The sequence below is a fragment of the Mixophyes fleayi genome, chromosome 1 (genome assembly GCF_038048845.1).
Source record: "Mixophyes fleayi isolate aMixFle1 chromosome 1, aMixFle1.hap1, whole genome shotgun sequence".
Lineage (NCBI taxonomy): Eukaryota > Metazoa > Chordata > Amphibia > Anura > Limnodynastidae > Mixophyes > Mixophyes fleayi.
This window is the reverse complement of record NC_134402.1, coordinates 414,223,703-414,246,322: the sequence shown is the minus strand read 5'-3', so window position 1 is coordinate 414,246,322 and position 22,620 is coordinate 414,223,703. Positions and strand designations below refer to the sequence as shown.

At 38.5% G+C, this 22,620-nt stretch overlaps 1 protein-coding gene across 1 annotated transcript in view; it reads left to right on the top strand.

Moving 5' to 3' along the window:
- The window catches only part of CWC27 (CWC27 spliceosome associated cyclophilin), a 176,547-nt gene that overhangs the window by 106,325 nt on the left and 47,602 nt on the right, over window positions 1-22,620 (top strand). Inside the window, exons 12-13 of the mRNA XM_075182902.1 lie at window positions 17,019-17,128; window positions 17,521-17,630. Coding sequence (XP_075039003.1) covers window positions 17,019-17,128; window positions 17,521-17,630 — 220 coding nt within the window. The remainder of the gene's footprint in view (window positions 1-17,018; window positions 17,129-17,520; window positions 17,631-22,620) is intronic.

The following is a 22,620-nucleotide window of genomic DNA, read 5'->3' as shown; positions in this document are numbered from 1 at the left end:
AGTGGAAAAATATTTTGGTGGCAATGAATGCAGTGATACTATGCATCTGAGGAATGATTTGGGTTAATGTGACCATTTAAAAATGTTGTAGTGGGGCCCATTAATTTCTAGTTATGCCTCTCTCTCATTGCTAATATATTGTGGTGCAGTGAGAAATGGAATGGTTTACCCTTCTTCGAAAGGGACAGAAGGTTAGATGTCTACTTAGCTGATCATTCCAGGTCTCTTCGTTTGAGTGGGTGGTTACAGTCTCTGCCAAACTGCTGTCAAGACTGTTCTTTAAATAAGTTATTTTCCTTTTCTGCGACATTTACTGTAGTGTTGCCAGAAATGACATCAAACACATCATTCATTTAAGCACCAAATTTCCTCAACATCTTGTAGCACTTAATCAAATATTTGAAAAGATACCGTTCTTTTCACAACTTTGTAGTTGCGAATGTGTTACAATCTAGGTCACTCTAGGGAAGCCTAATCTTTGTTTGTTTTGATTAATCATTACATAGAATTCTAGTAGCTGTTTTGGACACAAAGACTTGGGTACTACTTGAATATGTTGATGCCTTTCTATGGGAGTACATTAATATTACACCTGGATGTACTCTGGACCACACATGTTCTTTTCCTCTTGATTGTACTTAATTACAACATGCTGACAGTCAGATTATTTTAAAATTAAAATTACCAGTGAACCTTAAGGCTACCAGAGTACAGGCTGCTAAAGCATTATCATTTCATGTGTTCTTATGTCTTAACCTAGTGTAGTTTATGTTGCTGTTCATCATTTACTTGCTGTTTTATATATAGTATTACCTCAGTTAACTTGTATCTGCAGTCTACAATTATTCTTATTAGTTTTTTTGTTTTTTTTGTCAAATCAAAATTTCACTGTATTTCAATTTAATATTTTGTCCTTGCAATATACATCAAACCTCTGCAATTCAGAGCACACACGTTAGCTGTGCAAACAGGGTTGGCATAAGTGCCTTTGGTGTGCAATCTATGGGCATTAATATGCAGTTGCTCCCCGTTTTGCTGCTGTAAGAGCCTCCACTCTTCTGGAAAGGCTTTCCACCACATTTTGGAACATGGCTATGATGATACGCATCCATTCAGTCACAATTTCATTAGTGAGGTCAGGCACTGATGTGGAGCTATAAGGCCTTGCTTGCAGTCGATATTCCAGTTTAACCTAAAGATGTTTGAGTGGGGTGAGTTCAGGGCTCTGTGCCTTCCAGTTATCTTCTTCCACTCCAAAACTGGAAAACCATTTTTAATGGACTTTACTTTGTGCACAGGCTGCTAAAACAGGAAAGGTATTAACGGTTTTTACGCACAGGATTACCGTATTAACGGTAATATTTTTGGAGCGCTGGATTTTCGGCGATCCCGCCGTCAATTGAATATGCCCCCAAAAGTGGTACTGTGATAGGATGCTACCTTTGCAATAAGACTGTTTGGGAAATTTTATCCCTGCTGGATATTCCGTGGTGAACTGTAAGTGATATTATTAAACAATGGAAGCGTTTAAGAACAACAGCAACTCAGCCACGAAGTGGAAGACCATGTAAAATCACAGAGGGGGATCAACAATTGCTAAGGCACATGGTGTGTATAAATCGCCAACATTCTGTTTATTTCATAGCTGACAAGTTCCGAACTTCCACTGGCATTAATGTAAGCACAAAAACTGTGCGGCGGGAGCTAAATGGAATGGGTTTCCATGGCCGTGCAGCTGCATTCAACCCTGACATCACCAAGACCAATGCCAGGCGTCTGATGGAGTGGTGTAAAGCACACCAACACTGGACTGTGGAGCAGTGCAACCTTGTTCTGTGGAGTGACGAATCACGCTTCTCTGTTTGGCAGTCAGATGGGCAAGTCTGGATTTGTGGATGCTGGGAGGACGTTACCTGCCTGACTTCACTATACCAACTGTGAAGTTTGGTGGAGGATAATGGTATGGGGCTGCTTTTCAGGGTTTGGGCTAGGCCCCTTATCTCCAGTGAAGCACAATCTTAATGCTTCAGAATACCAAGTCATTTTGGACAATCCTATGCTTCCAACTTTGTGGCAACAGTTTGGGGAAGGCCCGTTTCTATTCCAACATGACTGTTCCCCAGTGCACAAAGCAAGGACTACAAAGACATGGTTTGATGAGTTCAATGTGGAAGAACTTGACTGTCCCACACAGAGCCCTGGCCTCAACCCCATCGAACACCTTTGGGATGAACTGGAAGGGATATTGTGAGCCAGGCCTTCTCGTCTAACATCAGTGCCTGACCTCATAAGTCCTCTACAGAATGAATGGGCACAAATTCCCACATAAGCACTCCAACATCGTGTGGAAGCCTTCCAAGGAGAGTGGAAGCTGTTATCGCTCCAAAAAGAGTGATAAAAAAAGTGCGACCAACTCCATATTATAAATATATTATACATTTTATATCTATCAGAACCCCAGGGGCACACATCGGGGCCCTGCCACTTAATGGTGCTCATCGGCTTTCATTATGGTTTAGTTATATGAGAATTGTGAATGTCAGCACTGTAGAGACCCATTTTTCGACTGCTACACAAGCCCAGCCAATCAGCTGAATTCAACACATCGTATCAGTAGTGCTGAGATTCATAATTCTCCTGTCTGTACCTACATGAGGATGTTTAAGGAGTATCTCATTGCTAGTTGTGGAGAGCGTATTTTTACTGTAAACAATTAAGCATGGGTGGATACCTTCAAAACAACGTGGTTAAGTGTACTGGTTTTTATTGTCATTTGTTATATCTGCTCACCAAGATTAGTAATATTAATGCTTTTAGCCAGCACAAAGTAAAGCATGTTACAGGACTTACTGAAACATTATTTGGTTTCATAGTAGATCGCAGTTGAATTGTTGCTGTAAAATAGAATACAGAAAGTTGCTTATTGCTCTATTTCCTTTGAATTTCATCTTGAAGTATTTCCCAACATGTAGCTAATTAAATGTTACATTGATTTCAAGTACAGTGATTGATATGGACAAGCAGACATAACATAACTGATATCTGTACAAACATTTGGAAAATACATTGACCTCAAATGCCTGATAAGGAATGTGAACCCAGACACACACACACATATATATATATATATATATATATATATATATATATATATATATATATATATATATATATATATATATATAGTATGGATTTTACATGCATTTCACTAATCTCCATGGAATATCCAATTTGCCTCAATTACGACTGGAGGACAGTAAAAATAAATAATATTGACAAATATTTCTAAGGCATCAGTGTTACATCTGCCACTATGTTTTCTCTCTCTCTATATCCTTTATCTAAGCCTGTTGACAACTAAAACATGGATACTCGTGCTGTTTAGAGCTACTATGATTCTCTTTTTGCAAACATATTGTATGCTACACAATATTTATTGATTGTATTTAGTAACTCATTTCCTATTAAACCTATTGACAATAATATTCTTAAACAATATACATTTAAACAAATATTTATTAAAGTGTGAATGTTGAGTGAAGATGCTATTTTTGCTAACAAAAAAGGTTATACAAAACACCCATAGTCTACAGAAACATAAAACCAGTAATGGAAAATAAACTGTAATAGAAATTGAAATAAGAATAATTTATTTGGCAAAGCCTTCTGCAGATTGTTGAGCTATTTTAGACTTTTTTTTTTTTATAGTTTTAAGTGTTTTTGACTAAGGTCAGTGCCCTTCATTATTCTAATCCTGCTTGCCCATGTGTGCCCACTTTTGATGTGAGCAGAGCTAGAACAACAACCTGTAGCCAATCAGACTACAGGAAGTGCACAGTATTCAGGAAATGTATGTTCTGATCTTGTGAGAGCCAGTGAGATTCCATTTGTGTGATTTATGCTAATGAGGCCCTGTCTGTATGTGATAAGTGATGTCATGTGGTAAGGAAAGCACCACAGCCTGAGTGTTAGATAGTGGAAGGAGAACTGTTATCCAACAGCAGAGTAGCTATTTAAGGCTCTGGGGGTATTGAGGAGAGGCTACATTTCTATAGGAAACTCCTACATAAAGATTATGAGCTCATTGTATAAGTCTATAACATTGTGGAGCTCTGTTCTCTAAAGCAAGAATTCCTGACATTGGCCTTTCAAACCCACGTTATTAATATAAACTAGTTCAGCAGCACATAGTTTAGATGTTAGTAATGTTCTTCCATTTACACATTAAGTATATAATTGTTACAATGTACTGAATAGGAAATTGAGGGGTTGAGGGGTGTTACTTCTCTTATAATATTAGAGATGAGCTGTTCGGATTACTTGAAATCAGACGTTGGGTATCCGGGTGACTCTCCCATCGTCATTTTTGTAATTTTTTTCTTTGCAAAACTCTATGGGGGGTATTCAATTGTTCCTCCGGGCGCCGCCGGAACGAGAGCGCGTTAAAACTATTACCGTTTATACGGTAAACTTGCACGTAAAAACCGTTAATACGGTAGTTTACTCGCTGAATTTCATCTCGCAGCTCAGGGAGCTGCAAGATGAAGTTCAGCGAGTAATTATCGTATAAACGGTAATAGTTTTAACGCGCTCGTTCCGGCGGCGCCCGGAGGAACAATTGAATACCCCCATATATATATATATATATATATATATATATATATATATATATATATATATATATATATATATATATATATATATTATAATTTGTGTGTGTATATATTTGTGTAATATACTTAATGTTTTTTTCTCTCTCTTACTAGTATATGGCTACGTACTAGTATATGGCTTTTGCTAGTATATGCCCGGTACTCACAGTTCATACATGCCATTAGACCAGTGGTTCCCAAACTTTCTCAGCTCGAGGCACCCTTAGGGTCACCATAATTTTTCCAAGGCACCCCTAAGCAAAAATAATTACCGGGTAGTCCCGTTTTTTAAGTAGTTGGGTCAAAATGACGTAAGATGTATTTAGACCCCTTCACCATCACATTGTGCCCCTTTATCATATCACTGTGTCCCCCTCTTCGCCATCTCACACCCTGTGTCCCCCTCTTCGCCATCTCACTCTGACCCCCCTTCAGCGTCTCTCTCGGTCCCCCTCCTTCAGCTTCTCTCTCTATCCCCTCCTTTAGTGTCTCTCTGCCCTCCTCCTTCAGCGTCTCTCTGTCCCCCCCCTTCATCGTCTCACTCTGCACTCCCCCTTCAGCGTCTCTCTGCCCCCTTCAGCGTCTCTCTGCCCCCTTCAGCGTCTCTCTGCCCCCTTCAGCGTCTATCTGTCCCCTTCAGCGTCTATCTGCCCCCTTCAGCGTCTATCTGTCCCCTTCAGCGCCTCTCTGTCCCCTTCAGCGTGTCTCTCTGTCCCCCTTCAGCGTGTCTCTCTGTCCCCCTTCAGCGTGTCTCTCTGTCCCCCTTCAGCGTGTCTCTCTGTCCCCCTTCAGCGTGTCTCTCTGTCCCCCTTCAGCGTGTCTCTCTGTCCCCCTTCAGCGTGTCTCTCTGTGACCCCTTCAGCGTGTCTCTCTGTGCCCCCTTCAGCGTGTCTCTCTGTGCCCCCTTCAGCGTGTCTCTCTGTGCCCCCTTCAGCGTGTCTCTCTGTGCCCCCTTCAGCGTGTCTCTCTGTGCCCCCTTCAGCGTGTCTCTCTGTGCCCCCTTCAGCGTGTCTCTCTGTGCCCCCTTCAGCGTGTCTCTCTGTGCCCCCTTCAGCGTCTCTCTGCCCCCTTCAGCGTGTTTCTCAGTGCCCCCCTTCACTTACCTTCTTCCCTGACGTCTTCTCTGCTGCTGCTCACTGAGGCTGCCGGACATGATGAGGTCACGCCCCCGGCAGTCAGTGAGGAGGAGGATCCGGCGCTGGATGATGGGTAAGTTGTTTGTTTTTTTTTTTTTTTTTTTTGTTGTTTTTTTCTAGGCGATCGCGGCACCACTGTGACAGCGCCGCGGCACCCCAGGGAGCCGCGGCGCACAGTTTGGGAACCGCCGCATTAGACCCTTTTCTTGTATGAAATTTGGGTATTTTCTCTCACTGAAAGTGCCTGGCATATTTGCAGGTTTTTGAGCGTGTTCTCAACTTATCTGTTACCACATTGTGAGGTTGTGATATTCGGAACCAGAGTAACACAGAAATTGCTTGTTTTTTTTAAAAAAAAAATGCCTTTCCTTTAGTTTTGAATATTTCATCATCATCACCACCATTTATTTATATAGTGCCACTAATTCCGCAGCGCTGTACAGAGAACGCACTCACATCAGTCCCTGCCCCTTTGGGGCTTACAGTCTAAATTCCCTAACACACACACACAGACAGACAAACTAGGGTCAATTTGTTAGCAGCCAATTAACCTACCAGTATGTTTTTTGGCGTGTGGGAGGAAACCGGAGCACCCGGAGGAAACCCACGCAAACACGGGGAGAACATACAAACTTCTCATAGATAAGGAATTGAACTCATGACCCCAGTGATGTGAGGCAGAAGTGCTAACCACTAGGCCACCGTGCTGCCCATAATATTTCATGCTTCGTGTATTAAATGGCTAAATAATGTACACAAACTATAAAATGAAATGTATAGACAAATAGTAGTGCAAGCTAGTATCAAATAAAATGGCTTAACTAAGATTTTATTATTATTAGTCTTAAAAGGAACCTGTCAGGTTTTTGTTTTTTTTTAAATATTGTACATAATACCTTTTGCACCAGGTATGCATAGAGCAAACATATCTTCTGTACTTCCACTGTAGGGGAGAGAGCACAGAGGGACAAATGGCACGTGCTCTATCCGAGTGCCCTGACTGAGTGTCAGGCACCCTAAGCGCTGTGCTCGTTCCCTGCAGCAACCTCCCTATGTTATCGATTTCCTGCCTTTCCAGTATTCACAAGTCACACAAACTGTATTCAAGAAGCCACCCAGGTGGAGTATAACACGGTATGTCGTCCAGCTCTGAAGCCGAGTTAGGCTATTTACATAGAAACATTGTTTGATTTATTTACACTTATACATTTTGTACAACAATTGAAAATCCAAGTCCAAAAAAACAAAATAAAACAGGACAACCGTCACATATCACAGTAGTGCTTGGAAAAGAAATAAAAACTTTTTTCAATTTTGATACTTTAGTATTGTAATTTAGAGTTACTTTTTGTTTTTAATGCTAATGTCCTGTTCATAAACTTCTAACATAAACCATCAAAAAGCAAAAAAGTAGTTTTACAATTGGTCATGGTTATAGATAATATTTTATTTAATGCTAAAACTTAAGGCGGTGCTCCAGCTAAAACTATTTGGATTATGTTTCTGTATGGGGGGTGCATTTCTAGAAAAATAATAAATATATATATATATATATATATATATATATATATATATTATAATATATACTTGCCTTCTAGAGGGCTGACTTCAACAATTTTCCTGCTTCTTGCCGAAGAGCAACTATTTGCTCCGTGCCTCCGTAGCGGACAGGCTATTGGCTTGGTGTGCCGGAGCCTTGTCAAGTCCTAACGTCCAGTTTGTGGTGGTAAGAGTCCAAAGCCCCCATGAACAGAATGCCTGAACTTTACTTGAATTATTTTTTTCTATTTCAAACACCAAGTTTATAAATTTACTTTTTTTTGTAAATTTGTTAGGATTTTAGGGTTATTTTTCTTTTCCCTCAAATAAAAAGTGGTTATTTTTGATTTGGAGCAGTGTTTTTTAAATCCATGTTTTCTGCAGTATGTTTCGTGCTTCTTAAGTATAAACTCAAATCTTCTCCATTTCACCATTAAGATGCTAAATATGGCGTTGATTAAATGTTTTGAGCTACTGTATACTTAATATTTATGTCTGCCACCACTAATAGTTTTTATGTTCTATGGAAAGCTTTTGAATGATAATTCTTTATCCTTTAATTATTCTGCCAAGTTATTCAGTAATTTGAAGTTGTATCAGTTTGAATAATGAGCAGGACAGTCATGTTAATCCTGATGTCATGCATTGTAACTCACCCGATAATCAGACTTCAATTCCGTTATATTCTCCTGACGACACAAAATCGTCTTTGATGTTTCATAATGGAAAAAATATGTTGCATTTCTTGTTGCTGTTGCTTTTTTGTTGATTTAGTGATTATTCTATTTTTCTGTAGACTTTTATTAAGATTTCGGTACTCACTGTCAGTTATTTAATTTTGGATAGAGAGTTACAAATAACAAATTTGTCAGTCTTTTTTTTTATGCATTTTTTTACACATTATACGCAATTCATAATGAAAATATTTTTCATTTTATCTTTTATTAAGTTGTGTAGCAGCTAATGGTAATACTGTGTTAGCAATTGGAAGAAGCAGGAAAAATGGAATTTAAGTTGCTTCCTCTGTTGGTTAACTGAGTAGATTTAAATTTCTAGCTTTTCAGGCTACTTAAGTCTCAGTTTGGAGATGTTTTAGTGTATACATTCTAAATGCAAATATTAATAAAGTTGATTGGACAGCTGACACGACCCATCCAATCAGCTTTCTGGACACATTGCACTGAGCAGCCCATTTCTTCACACTTCTTCAGGGTGTCAGCCCTGGGACAATCAGTAAAGATGTTGGTCCGCTTTCCATATGATTACCACGTCCCCTATAGGAATTGGTGTCGGCAGTGAGATAATAGTCAGCAGTTTCTTGCTTCATTAATAACTATGGTGAAAATCATTAATGTGCTTTTGCAGAAGCCTCTAATTAATTGGTCTGCTGCTATAATATAAAATCTTCATTAGTGTGCACATGTCACCTAAATATTTGTAATTGTGAACATTTTTTACTGCACCCCAGTGCGGGGAATATTGAAGTCTGTGCAGCATATATAATAGAACAAAGTTAACTTTAGAAAATTGTATCAAATTGTCACCTAGTGCAGCAGTTCCCAAACTGTGCGCCGCGGCTCCCAGGGGTGCCGCGGCGCTGTCACAAGGGTGCCGTGGCCAGGAAGAAAAAAACAACAACTTACTAATCCGGCAGCACCTGGGACCCAGCATTCTCCTCCCTCCTCGCTTCTCACTGAATGTCGGGCGTGACGTCATCACACACAACATATTCAATGAGAAGCGGCAGAAGAGAGGAAGATGCTGGGTCCTGGGTGTCGCCGGATTGGTAAGAAGACAGAAGACAGAAGTTGGGATGAAGAGGAGGACACACAGTGTGGGGATGAAGAGGAGGGCACAGAGTGTGATGATTTTTGTAGCTTTATTTTGTTTGATCTTATTCCTCTTAGTATTAGCTGTAAATTATTCCTTGACAGAAATATAATTGAAAAAAATATATATATATTCTTTTCCCTTGGATGTATGTGTATTAGTTTTGCAAACAACTTACTAAGTATTTCTGTCCTTACCTAAATACTTATTATGTTATTTTGATCCAAATACTTATAAAACGTTACTGCTCTGTAATTATTTTGGAGGGTTGCCTTGAAAAAATTATGGAGACTCCTACGGATGCCGGGAACTGCAAAAGTTTGGGAACCACTGACCTAGTGCAATGTATCTGCTTTCTGGATGTTTCCTAACAATGAGTTTGCAGGATTACAGAATATTGGGCAACTAAGCCTAGCTGTGTGGATCCACTGTGAGCTCTCATGTGTTTAATGGATGTCTAGGAACTACACAGGTTTCATTATATTGTTAAATTACATCAATTAATTAAAATATCTAAGTTAACAATAACAGTATAAAATATTCAGCCACATTAAACAGTCAAACTGAAATATTTTGCATTAAAAATGGCATTCAAAGCAGTTAACGTTATTTGATGAGGATATCAAGCCTGATATATTGTACAAGCAAAACCTATATCTTCCTATTATAAGAATATGCAGAAGTAACATTATATGAGGGAACATTTTCAGTATATAAATAATAAAGCAGGTTGAGATAACAGATGGAAACTTGTCCTTATGTGTGCAAAAATAAAACTTTTATTTCAAAATGACCTCATACAGCACCAAAATATTTTTACATTGTAGATCCAATGAAAAAATATTGTAATACCAAAATATAGGAACAAGTCAATGAAATATTTTATTATGAGTTTACTATTTGTACATGGGAAATTGATTTTGTATTGGGATAAAGTGATGGGGGAGGAAAATGGTGAAAGGGAAAAGACATGGAGGTGTTGTTCCTAGAAGAGGCACCCCAACAACAGGATTTGAGCCCACTGGGAGAAGTAATTCTGTAAATATCAATGGTTAGTAGTGTTTAGAATACAGAACGTAGAAAACAGTGATGTGCTAGGTGACCCCATGTTAAATTAAATATATCCCCTTTATTTTATAATTGATGTGGTTTTTCACCATTGCATCTATAAACCTAATTTTATTGGTAACAAAATTGTGGGGGAGGCTGCCAAATGTCTCAAATGTGTAGCTAAGACACAAATAAGCACAATGTTATAATATTATCTGGAAGCTTGTAAAGGTCCACTAATATTTCAGTATTGTGCATATTTTGCCTATTAAATATTAGAAGTGGTCCTTGATTATTCTTAAAGCCGCTTAAACGTGTGGTCATGTGATTTCTCTATAAGGGTACTGTGAAGTCTGCTATTTTATATCACCTTTAATCTGGAAATACATTTTTAACAAAAACCGTGAAAATATTTTTCATGTATTTTACACTCATGGTGGGCTTTGACTGTATAGGAAATCATTCTTGCTGTTTCTTAAAATGTAAGTAACAATAAAGGTTTTTAAAACATCACTCACAATATAAAGAGCACATCCTATAGATTTGTTAGCTTGTGAGCAGGGCCCTCATACCTCTCTGCCTGTCTCAATTGTGAATCGCTACGGAATTTGCTTGTGCTATATAAATAAATAAGGATGATATCATCCAGTTGACGGTATCCCATTCCATTTTGCATGTCATAAACAACTTAATATAACCTTGTTGTTCCAACAGTTCCTTCACATTCAGGTTTCTACTCTGCTACACATCCTGGCTTAAGCCTTATGTGTTGAGATACTTATCTCACTGTATTCACTTGTAATTGTATAGTACATAGGTAACATGAATATATGTTAAAACATATCCTCATATTTGACGAGTAGTGAGGCCTGATTCATTAAGGAAAGGGTAACTTTGCACCTTGGCAAAACCATGTTGCAATGGAGCGGGAGGTAAATTTAAAATGTGGGGACAGATTTATAGTTGGGGTAGGGCGTGGCCTAGATCAACTTTAATTTTCAGTGTGCTGAATTAAAGTTGATCTGTGTGCTACATGAAAAAAACGGCCAGTTTTTAACTTATGTGCAAAGTAATAAACTCATTTGCACTCCTTGCATTATAACATGGTTTGTCCAGGGGAAAACTTGCTCCTTTTTTTTGCCTTGCTTTCTTTAATGAATCAGGCCGGTGATGTCTACCCATTTTTAGAGCACCGCTGTCACTCCTGTAAATGACATCTATTTATTTGTTGAGCAGTTGTATCATTGATGTGTTATATGACATAACTGTGTCAAAACACACCTAGGTTTATATTTACTAAGCTGCGGGTTTGAAAAAGTGGAGATGTTGCCTACAGCAGATTCCAGCTGTCATTTTGTAGAATGCACTAAATAACTGATAACTAAAATCTTATTGGTTGCTATAGGCAACATCTCCACTTTTTCAAACTCGCAGTTTAGTAAATAACCCCCCTAGTTATGAAAATGTCTTCACATTTATATGTATGATAAGGACTACTACATAGTATACAGTAATAGTCATGCCAAAGCACTCCACAATAACCCCACCCATTCAATTCTATTCCATTTCTTGTAGGGTGGCGAATGGCGAGATTAGGTTGTCGTGTCACTGGGGCTTCAATCCACGGCTCGGCACATTTGCCCACCCCAATTTAAATTCCTCCACCTTTCTGTGGGTCACCAGTGCTACCTGGTTGCAGCTGCACAGTGGCAGCACTGACAGGTGTAAGAAGAGAGCTGCTCAGTATGTAAATGCAGCTTCTGACTGAACAGGAGCTGCTTTGGCCACTTCATCAGAAGTTACGTTTACTGAACATCTCTATCCTCTTCTACCTGTCAGCGCTGCAGTCCATGGTGCTCTTTTAATTACTTCTGTTGTTCTTTTACCACATCTTCATCACCAGTTCATGGAGCTTTGCACAGTGACTGAGAGTTTGTACTGCAGAGCAATACAGTGCATGCTCAGGAGTTCTTTGTAACTGTTTACTGGGAGGCATTGCAGGTTAGGAAGAATGGGGAAGTATATAATATCTACGCAGTTTTTAAACTTGTCTTACTTTATATGGAGACCACTATATTGTCAGAGAAAGGTTAGTGCTGGTGTACTCGGGAAACCTTTTATTTTGCAAATTTATATTGCTTGATACCAGGAAGTAAGTTTCAAACTAGATATTTGTTGTGCAAATGATGTGATATAGTTGGCATTCGCAAAATTGTTTGATACTGATCCACTTAACAGTCTTATACATACAATAAGAGGAGAGTACTAGGTCAACGGGAAAAAGTATGTATATGGATAAGGTGAATAAAATCCTGGGATATCTAATGAGGATAAATGCTCGAGATGCAAACACTATATTATCATTAGAAACAAACAGTGGTGGGGTTGGACAGCCATAGTGGTTATTTGATACACTATGGCTATCCAACCCTTTCCTAATATTGCAGTGATGTTCAGATATTCTTATATGTAGTTTTCTGTTGGTTCTACCTACATATTGTAAACTGCAGGCGCCTTGGAGGAGGTAAATAACCCCTGAGTTGTCACATGTGATTTTGGATTCAATGTGGTCGGTTTCTCCCATTGCATTAGATGAAAAAGTAGTGATAGGTTTTGTATTCTTAGTTTGGCTAACCTTACACGCCAGACATCTGTTGCAATGATGAAATCCTCCATCCTTATCTTTTAGCCATGTACCAACCTTATGGGTAGTCTTAGGAGGGAAAGTACTACTCACAAATTCTTTTTTAAGGTTATCGGCCTTAGTGTAGATTAACCTTGGTTTTTTAGGGAGGATTTCCCTCATTTTATCATCTCCTAACAGTACTCTCCAATAACACCTCTTGAATATATTCTCAATCTTTTTGGAATCCTGGCTAAACCTGGTGATGAAGGGAATCTGCTCAAACTCCTCCTTTTTATCTTTCTTTGAGAGGAGATGGTCCCTGTCAGTACATTTGATGGTATTAAATGCCTGTTCATTTGTTTCAGGATCATAACTTCTTTCCAAAAATCTTTCTTTTAGAGTGCTTGCCTGTACCTCATATTGGTAAATTTTTGAACAGTTACGCCTTATTCTAGTGAATTGGCCTTTTGGTATACTGTGGATCCAAGCTCTATGATGACTACTAGAGGATGGAATGTAGGCGTTTGAATCCATCTCAAGATGGCTATTCTCAATATGTTTCCAAATCCAAAAATTGGATGAATTCGAAACTGATGTTGACTGTGAATTGTAAATTTAGATTAATGTACAAAAGAAAAAGGTCGAGCTTTTTTCTGGAACCCGTCCAGATGAAAAGAATATCATCAATATAGTGACACCAAATCTGGATATACTCGGCGTAGGGGTTGTTATCCCAAACGGTATTCTCCCATTGTGCCATAAACAGGTTCGCCTAACTGGGCGCAAATTTTGCACCAATAGCAGTCCCGCGAACCTGTCTATAGAATTGATCTTCTGACCTTGTTAATTCAGGGATCCAATCATTGACCACTCACTTGTCCAGCTATATCGATTCAAAGCTCAACCTTTTTCTTTTGTACCTTGGGCTTTATGTCGCATACCCTTTTGAAGTAATTTATGTTATTATGGTAATTAAACTTTTTACTTGTGAAACTGTGTATGTTTATGCATTTGTTCTGGTTGCAACCTAAGAACTGCTTGTTTTCAGCATTTACAATTTTATGTGTCATTAATATCTGTTTTTATTAACATATAATACATCCCCCTGCGCCAAGGGACATATTCTTTTTGTATCACTATATTATCATCATCATCATCATTTATTATATTATCATTGTTTAAGTCATTAGTTAGAGCACCTCTTGAACACAGGGTTCCATTGTGGGCACCCCACTGTAAGAAGGATTTTGGGGAACTTGAGAGGGGCTGGCGTTGTGCAACATCATTAATAAGGGCAATGGAATAGTTAAATTAGAGGATAGAAACACCAGTTTTAGTTTACTTTGAAGGGAAAAAAGGCACCTTTCAGGAGAATTAACAAAAATGCATCAATATATTTGATATCAGTACAAAGAGTTGTCTTAAAAAAAACTTTTTGTACCAAGGACCATACTGAGTACAAGGGGTCAACGGAAGAAGGATGGTTTCATCATCAGCATAGAAAGTGGTTCTGTACTGTAAGCGTGGTTAATCTGTGATGATGGCAAAGTCATTAAAGTCATGTGAAAATGGATTTGGATGTCTTTCTTACATATAATGGTATCTGTAGCTAAAATTAGTAGAGGATAATATTGGGGTGATTGATCCAAGGTATTTATCTGAGTCATGATGGAATTGTTCTGTGAAGATAAATTGGCAGCTGTCACACCGGGGTTGTGTTTTGCCTTACTCTGGATCAATGCGATACGAAGGTTGAACTTGATGGACCTGTATTTTTCTGTCAACTAGTGATAATTAATGATTTTGTATATTTTATATATATAATAAATATATATATATATATATATATATATATATATATATATATATATATATATATATTTCTTTTTGTATACTTAATCATTGTTTTGGTATCATTTAATGTATTCATTGTATTAGTTTCTTTTGATTTCTGCTGATGTCATTGAAGCCACGAGTGGTATTAACATTATGGAAGCATTGTCATACCTACATAATGGGTAATGGCATATACCTTTTATGTACTCAATATTAGCACATAATATAATCAAATGCTTGTTAGAAACCAATGGAAATAGGGCAGATCTTGGATAGATGGATTTATGTTATCAATCAAGTTATTATGAGGCACTCTCATTTCTTCTAAAATAAATCTTATTTGGCAATACTAGTTGGCACGTATAGCTCCAGATGAATGCCAGCTTACTACTTGAATTTTATTTCTTTATATATTGGCAGAATTTTTACTTTTGTTGGCACAATGCCTCAATAACTTTGGCATGGTGCATGTTAATCATTTAAACCGTATTCTTCCTGCTTCTGTTGTTTCAGCTTTCTACTTCAATGTGGCTCCAATATTAGGTGCTACCTTTGCATACCTAAAATGCTTGTCTATGTTTCTATGGTCAGAATATGTCATTATGTCATTATGTCATTGTCCATGTTTAAAACTCAACATATCGCTGACAGCCTATATTATTAAGTCTTTAAGACCCTTTTGTAATTGCAGTGTATAAAGTGATTAATAGTAATGTACTGAATCCAGGACTCAGCTGAGGCCAAAGAACGTTTTAGAAGAATTCTGGTTCAGTAGAATACAGACAACCGAATCTGAAATATCATTGTCCTGCAATTGCATTGTTCTCACTTTAAGGGCTAGAATTAACTAAACAAATTTAATTTATAAAGGCTTTTCCTGATTAATACACAAAACAAGGTTTGGGTTTAGTTTGATATTCATAAGAATCATTTGTTAAGGGAATCTGTGTTCTGCCTAATCCTCAAATGTGGATTTTGTGCATTCCTGGTAAATAATCTAGCCAGCCATTGTAACAGAATAGGTTTCCAAAGATTGTTTGCTTAGGCTAATTAAACTACAACAGTTAAGATGAAACCACATTTAAAATATCAGATAATGATTTGTAAACCAACTCTTGAGTGTTAGGCTGGGTACACACTATATAAAATTTCTCCCGCTGCGATATCCTTAATGATTTTACCAACGATGTATGTACCCTAAACACATTTTTCATCGATTTACACACTACTGCGATATCTGGCCAAACGGTCATCAGATAATCAGCTGAAAACACTGTAGTGTGTACCCAGCGTTACAAAATGTTTGTTTCCATTCCTGTTTCGAAAACTACTCTTTAGCTTCTCCACCTTCAGGGTGTCAGCCCTGCGGGGTCTTGTAATAACATCTTGCTGCCATAACATTTATCTCAGCTGGTTTCAACTGAGTTCTTGTTACTCAATCCAAACAAGACAATGTTGGGTTTGTGATGTGGTGGTGGGGGCATCGCAGACATTTAAAGTACATTTAAAAATGACCTCTGTCTATCTCCACACTGCTTATCACGTTCACCTTATCATTAAATGGTTTACCAGTGCTCCTAACAATTTTTTTGTTTGAGTGACCATTGCACATGAAGTTATCTTTTGATTCCTTCTGATTTTAAAGTTTTAAATGTGAAAATTAGTCTTTTAATATCAGTATCTCATTGCTGAATGTTTCCCTAACGACAGGGCTGCCTGCAGAAAAACACCTTATACTTCATACACTTTGTGCTGTGGTTTGCGATGTTTCAAAACATTTGATGGGAGCCATTAGCAATGTTGACCATTGTGTAATCTATACACATGCTACTTAAATGTCTCTTCAGAGTCTAAAGTGTCTGATTGTCATTGGCACTGTGTTCGTAATTCTGGTTGCTGAGACAGTAATCATGGTATGTTAGCTTACTTGGAACCAGTGATATCACATTATTGAAATGCAGTAACTAGGGACCAATTATATCGCATCACTGACGACCAGTGATGTCGGGCTGAAATTTCATGAATATACATTCAGCTACCAATATTAGTGAGCTTTGGTTCATTCTACCAATAGGTTGTACCGCTATGTGTAAGTACACTTTGGGGCACATGCAGGGGAACATCACTTAGACATGATAGTCCTGCATTCTGTTAATGGGACTGTTTTGGTTAGTTCTGCTTTACCTGATGGAAACTGTCCAAACCTGCACAGTTCTGCGTTCATGTACGTGACGGGACACTGAGCTTAATGTACCTAAAGGATGCTCATCTCCATAGCTCTTAAAATAGTCTATGTTTGCAGTTAATGTAATTGATCTGACATTCTCTATTGTTTACTTGTTTGCTTAGCTGAACGGACAATAACTAACAGCGCTCTCGGAGAATATCTGAAAGAGAAGGAAAAGTATGAAGACTGCAGGAAAAAAAATTCAAAGAAAGGATCATCTAGAGAGCAACAGGTAATTCAGTAATAAGCTTAACAAAATGCTATTACCATGTGGCGGTTTGCTGACAGTATAGTTTATATACCTCCTGTTGTATCATGGCATGGGAACTTTTAAATATATATAATAGTCAGTATTTTTGTAAAATCCCTGCATGACAGTAATGTGAAGAGTGATGTTTCCTCTTCGTGAGACCATCAATCTTTGAGTCATCAGAATTGCCTTTGATGTACATCAGGAAACAGATTCCTTAAATAAACGTCAGTAGGTTTACATTAAATATAGATGTCTGATGTCTTGATTCTGCCTCTGTCTCAGTGGGTGTAGTGTACTGCATGTGATGTCAGATCTTCAATTAGCTTGCAGTTACCTGATAACTGGATGGATCTAAAATCTGTACTTTTCAGACATTGGCGCTCTTGGATCAGTTTAAATCGAAACTGACACAGGCAATATCTGAAACCCCGGAAGAAGAAGAAATTACACCAGATACAGAAGAAGACGATGACCGGGGATGGTAAGAAATGTGCTGCAGTTCCCTATCCATGTTATACATTGCTACTGTTTTTATATAACAGTCTCTTAGAGATATCATCATCAACAACAGTTCTTTATATAGAGCCACTAATTCCGCAGCGCTGTACAGAGAACTCATTCACATCAGTCCCTGCTCTATTGTAGCTTACAGTCTAAATTTCCTAACACACACACATACACACACACACACATACACACACACATACACACACACACACACACACACACACACACACACACACACACACACACACACACACACACACACAGATCTCATCACTCAGGACAACCATCAAAATTACTATATATATTTATCAATACAACCATCCTATCGTAATTATAATAGTCCCAATAATTAACAAAGATGAGTCCACAGCTTCTCTTGCAAGTGTCCTCAGCCACCAAAGAAGGAGCTAGGATAGTATATCAGAAAATTGAAAATAAAGGACAAAAGAGCACACATAGGGCCTGATTCATTAAGGAAAGGAAAGCAAAACAAAATGAGTAACTTTTAACTTTGGCAAAACCATGTTGTATTACATTTAAAATGTGAGGACAGATTTATAGTTGGGGTAGAGCATGTCCTAGATCAACTTTTAATGTCAGTGTAAAAATAAGGCTATCAAATATTTGTGTACTCCATGAAAAAGCAGCCAGTATTTTCCTTATGTGCAAAATGACAACCTCATTTGCACCCCTTGCATTGCAACATGGTTTTACCAAGGTTCAAAGTTACTCATTGTTTTGCTTTACTTTCTTTAATGAATCAGGTCTATAGTGTAGTATGTTATGTTGCAACAAGCTGCTCAAATGGTGTCAACAAATATGCATACCTAAGTGAAATGGAATAACTTAGAAATCGTCCTGCAATTCTTTTCCAACCATCCCCATATAGTTGTCTGTAGATGTTTTGTTCTTTTTTTCTTATGTGAAATCCAATAGGGGAATCTCATCCTCAAATGGTAAAACAGCTGATCTAGGTAAATAATAAGCCACCCAGTGGCCAATACATGTGCAGGACTGTTTATAAAAAAGATATTTTACATTCAGTTAGAAATATCATCAAGAATCGGCATATCTGTAACCACACTGAAAAGAACCTTTGGATGCTGATGTCTGGCACCAGACTGGTGGTTATGTCACCAAGATTTCACAGAAAGTCCATCCATTCAAAACCAACAGGGTGGCTCAACACCAACAGATTAAAGGACTTACATGTGAGAGGCCACCCAATGCTAGTCTATGGGTTCACCAAGAATATATATATATATTATACACTGTAGTTGGGTGATGCTTGATGGCAGCTACTCCTTTACTATTCGTAGGTTTGGCAGTTTTATGGGAATGGCTTGTATTAATATGTATGCATGGGGAGAAGACATGAGGTTAAAAGGTATTCATAGTAAATATGGTGAAAGACCATTTCAAAAATGTATACAAAATTACTTTAGGATAATTTATCTGTAGAATACAAAGTTTTTAAGGTAATTTATATTGTATTATCTAAACTTTCAGAGGGGGGCTGCTTTTCTTTTTATATACCCTTTATAAAACCTTAGTGGTTACTTTTATAGTTAAATAATGCTGAGACCAATAATTGATAACAAACAGTACTTATTAAGTATGTATATACAAAATCCTTCTCTGAAGTATTTGCAAACCAGGGTCGTAGGCCCTTTTAATAGTTCATAACTCATCTGCAACACTGCACTGCACCGTCTACTGCACTAGAATAGTCAGGAGCAGTAATCTTAACTATTAGGTTCAGCTTTTGGTTTGTGCTTAGTGTACCTTTCTTGTTCTTTGTCACTAATCTGAGTGGGACCATATGGATTTGTTCACCCGGGCCAGGGCTTATGCTGAGATGAAGTAGGTAGGTGCTAGCGAAGTCACTTATATGCTCCTGGCTGATTTATTAGATATTTCCTGGTAGTCTTGGAGCAAAGTTAGGAGAAGACTAGCGTTTTTCTAAAGTGTACTAATGAAGTGTCAGAATGATTGTCCGCTACAGTTTTCAGTTACTTTTTTGTCCATAATATATTAGAGAGGGCTAATGTACTGCAACCAATAAAAGTATTGACCCATAATACCTGTACAATCCCTCCTACTCCATTTGGTGTGATTAGAGGAAAAAAGAAAAAAGTTCTGTGTAAGAAGATGGCCGTGTCACTGACATGACCACCCGAGGGTTCTACTGACATAGGCCAAGAAGTTTCACTTAAAATGCACATGCCTGGCACACAATAATTTGTTCCATTGTTTTTTAACGGACAGCACCTGGGCGATATCCCCTGAATGCGAGTGCATAGATTCTTTCTGATGTAAGCCGTTCTTCTGATACTAAGCTCATTTCATCGTTCAGTAAACGTAAATATATTCATGTGTTGGCTGACCACATATCTGTTTAATGTGCAGTTGTGTAGATGACATGTATAGATATGTACTCCTTTCACTATCCTTTTATCCCATATTATCTTCAATAGAGTGTTTTGAAGTAAGAAAAAATTCAAAATCTTGCCTTTTTATCACAAGCTAGTATTCTTAGTTAAGTATGAAATACTGATTTCAAATAGCAGACAGCGCTTATGTAAAACTGCATTCTGCATGTATGCGTTCTGAATGGTATTGTGACCTCCAGTTAGCTTGTGATAACCTCTGTATGTACATCTGCACAAACATGGACTACATAGGATCTAGAAAGAAAAATAGATTTTGCTTTATATATAATAAAGTGATGATCAAGGGGTGGGTTGATTGTTTGTTTAAAATTAGTTTTTTTGGTTTGTTTTTTAAATCAAATTAAACAAATCTTAAAACGGTGTAGTTTGTCCCCTCTCCAAAGTGCTAGATAGTCTGGGCTGGTTCCCACTCTCACAGAACACAAGTGTGGGGTTCCCTTGCTATACTGGGGGAAGAAGGTCACACAAAACAACTGTGGGGACAGGGTAATTTTGAGACCTCTAAAATGCCACTCCAGGTGTCCCTAAGGCTCCCTGCCCATTATGCCAAATATAAGGAAAATAAAAGACACACGTGATTTTAACTATAACTTTAATTGAATGAACAACATGCCAAACCTTTGTTCATCACTTTATTCTAAGCCATAGCGAGGGTGGTGTGGGCGGTGCGACTGCCCAGGGCACAATGCCAAGGGTGCGCCACAGCCGCATGCCATTTTCCCAGACCAAACCCCCCAGGTACACAGGCAGCGGTGCACCTATTGCACAGGTAGAAGCAGCATCTGGCTCCGGGACCGCAATACAGGAAGTAAAGCAATCGTCACTTCCTGCAGGATGTAAATCAGCTATGCAGCAGGATCCGCGTTACTGACAGGGAGGTGTGCACTGTACACGGAGACCAAATCTGAATCGAGGCAGGAAATAATTAAGGCGTGGATGAGAGTTGTGGTGGCATTGATGAAGAGGAAGGGTCTGATACAAGCTATACTGCGGAGGTGAAATCGGCAGGATTGCGTGAGGGGCGAATTAGAGGGAGGCGTCAAGGTTATGACACCCAGGCAACCTACTTGTGACAGAGAGGAGATGATAGTATCACCAATAGTGATGGAGAGTGTGGGAGGTGGGGAGATTCTAGAAAGAGGGATAATAAGTTCAGATTTGGCCATGTTTAGTTTCAGGAAACCATGGGACATCCAGGAGGATATAGCAGAGAGGCAGCGGAAAACTTTTGAGAGGTCAGGAGAGGAGAGGTAGATTTGGGTGTCATCGGCATAGAGGTGGTACATGAGGTCGAAGGAACTGATGAGTTCACCCAGTGTGGAGGTGTACAGAGAGGAAAGTAGAGGGCTGAGGACGCAGCCCCGAGAGACACCAACGGAAGTTGAGAGACTTGAAGTAGGATTGTTTGGCTAGGGAGAGGGCAGAGCTAAAGGAGGAAAGGATGAATTTGAATTAAAGAAAATCAGCAAGGGAGCGAGATTTTCTCCAGTGTCGTTCAGTGGTGTGTGAGCATTTGATATATAAATGGTGATTGGTCTGCAGTCCACTCTCCGCCCTGCACTGTCGCAAAGCTGCATATAGTGAAAAATTTAGTTACGTTTTATCCAATGAATATTTCCATGACCATTTCCACCTAACAAGGCAGCTATCACAAAAAAACCTCAAGAGGAATGATTGCAGAGAATGCTATTGAGAGTTAGGACATTTTCATTTATTTAATAAATAAAAACGTGATAAACTTTTCTTTTGGTGTTTTTTTTTTTTTTGTCACATTATGGAGAGGGTATTTCAGTGGGTGATTATATGTTGTCAAAGTATGGTGCTAAGTAGTGGTTGGGAGCATATTAGAGGTTAAGGTGTGGTAACAGGGAGTGGTGGTGAACAAGGGCCATTTCAGTGAGTGAGGTATAGTGTAGTATTTGGTAATGTATTTTATCTGGTGGGTGGTGTATTTGGTGAGTGGTAAGAGGGGTGAGTGAGATACTTATCCCTGATTCCTTAGACAGCTGAGTTTAATTTGTCTATGCTCTTCACCTTAATGCAACGTGCCTGAAAATGGGATGTGCTATCACCCATTTCAGTCTTTACAATGCTGACATCTCTACGCAAAAAGGAAATGTTAGCTCTACATTTTGTAATATATGTCTATTCAAAAGGTTATGTAGCACTTCAAAGGCTTAATCACATAGAAGCTATTTTACTATATATCATCAGATCCGTAACTTTGGCAGTGCGACCTGCCACAGCCAAAGGTGCCTAGTATTGCCCCTACTAAAATTGTCTGGGGGGTGGGGGGAGCCCCATAAAAAATGAACCACACGCTTGCTAGGAACAACTGCTCCTGGGCCTCATCTTCTCAAGTGAAGAATGTATTCATAGGACAAAATTGGATACCCTAAAGATCAGGTAGTCCTTCGCAGAACAAAATGTCCTATTTCTTTTTAAACTAATGAGGCAGCATAGTGGTCCTCTAAATAATTACTGTATATATTTTAGTGTTTTTCATAACAC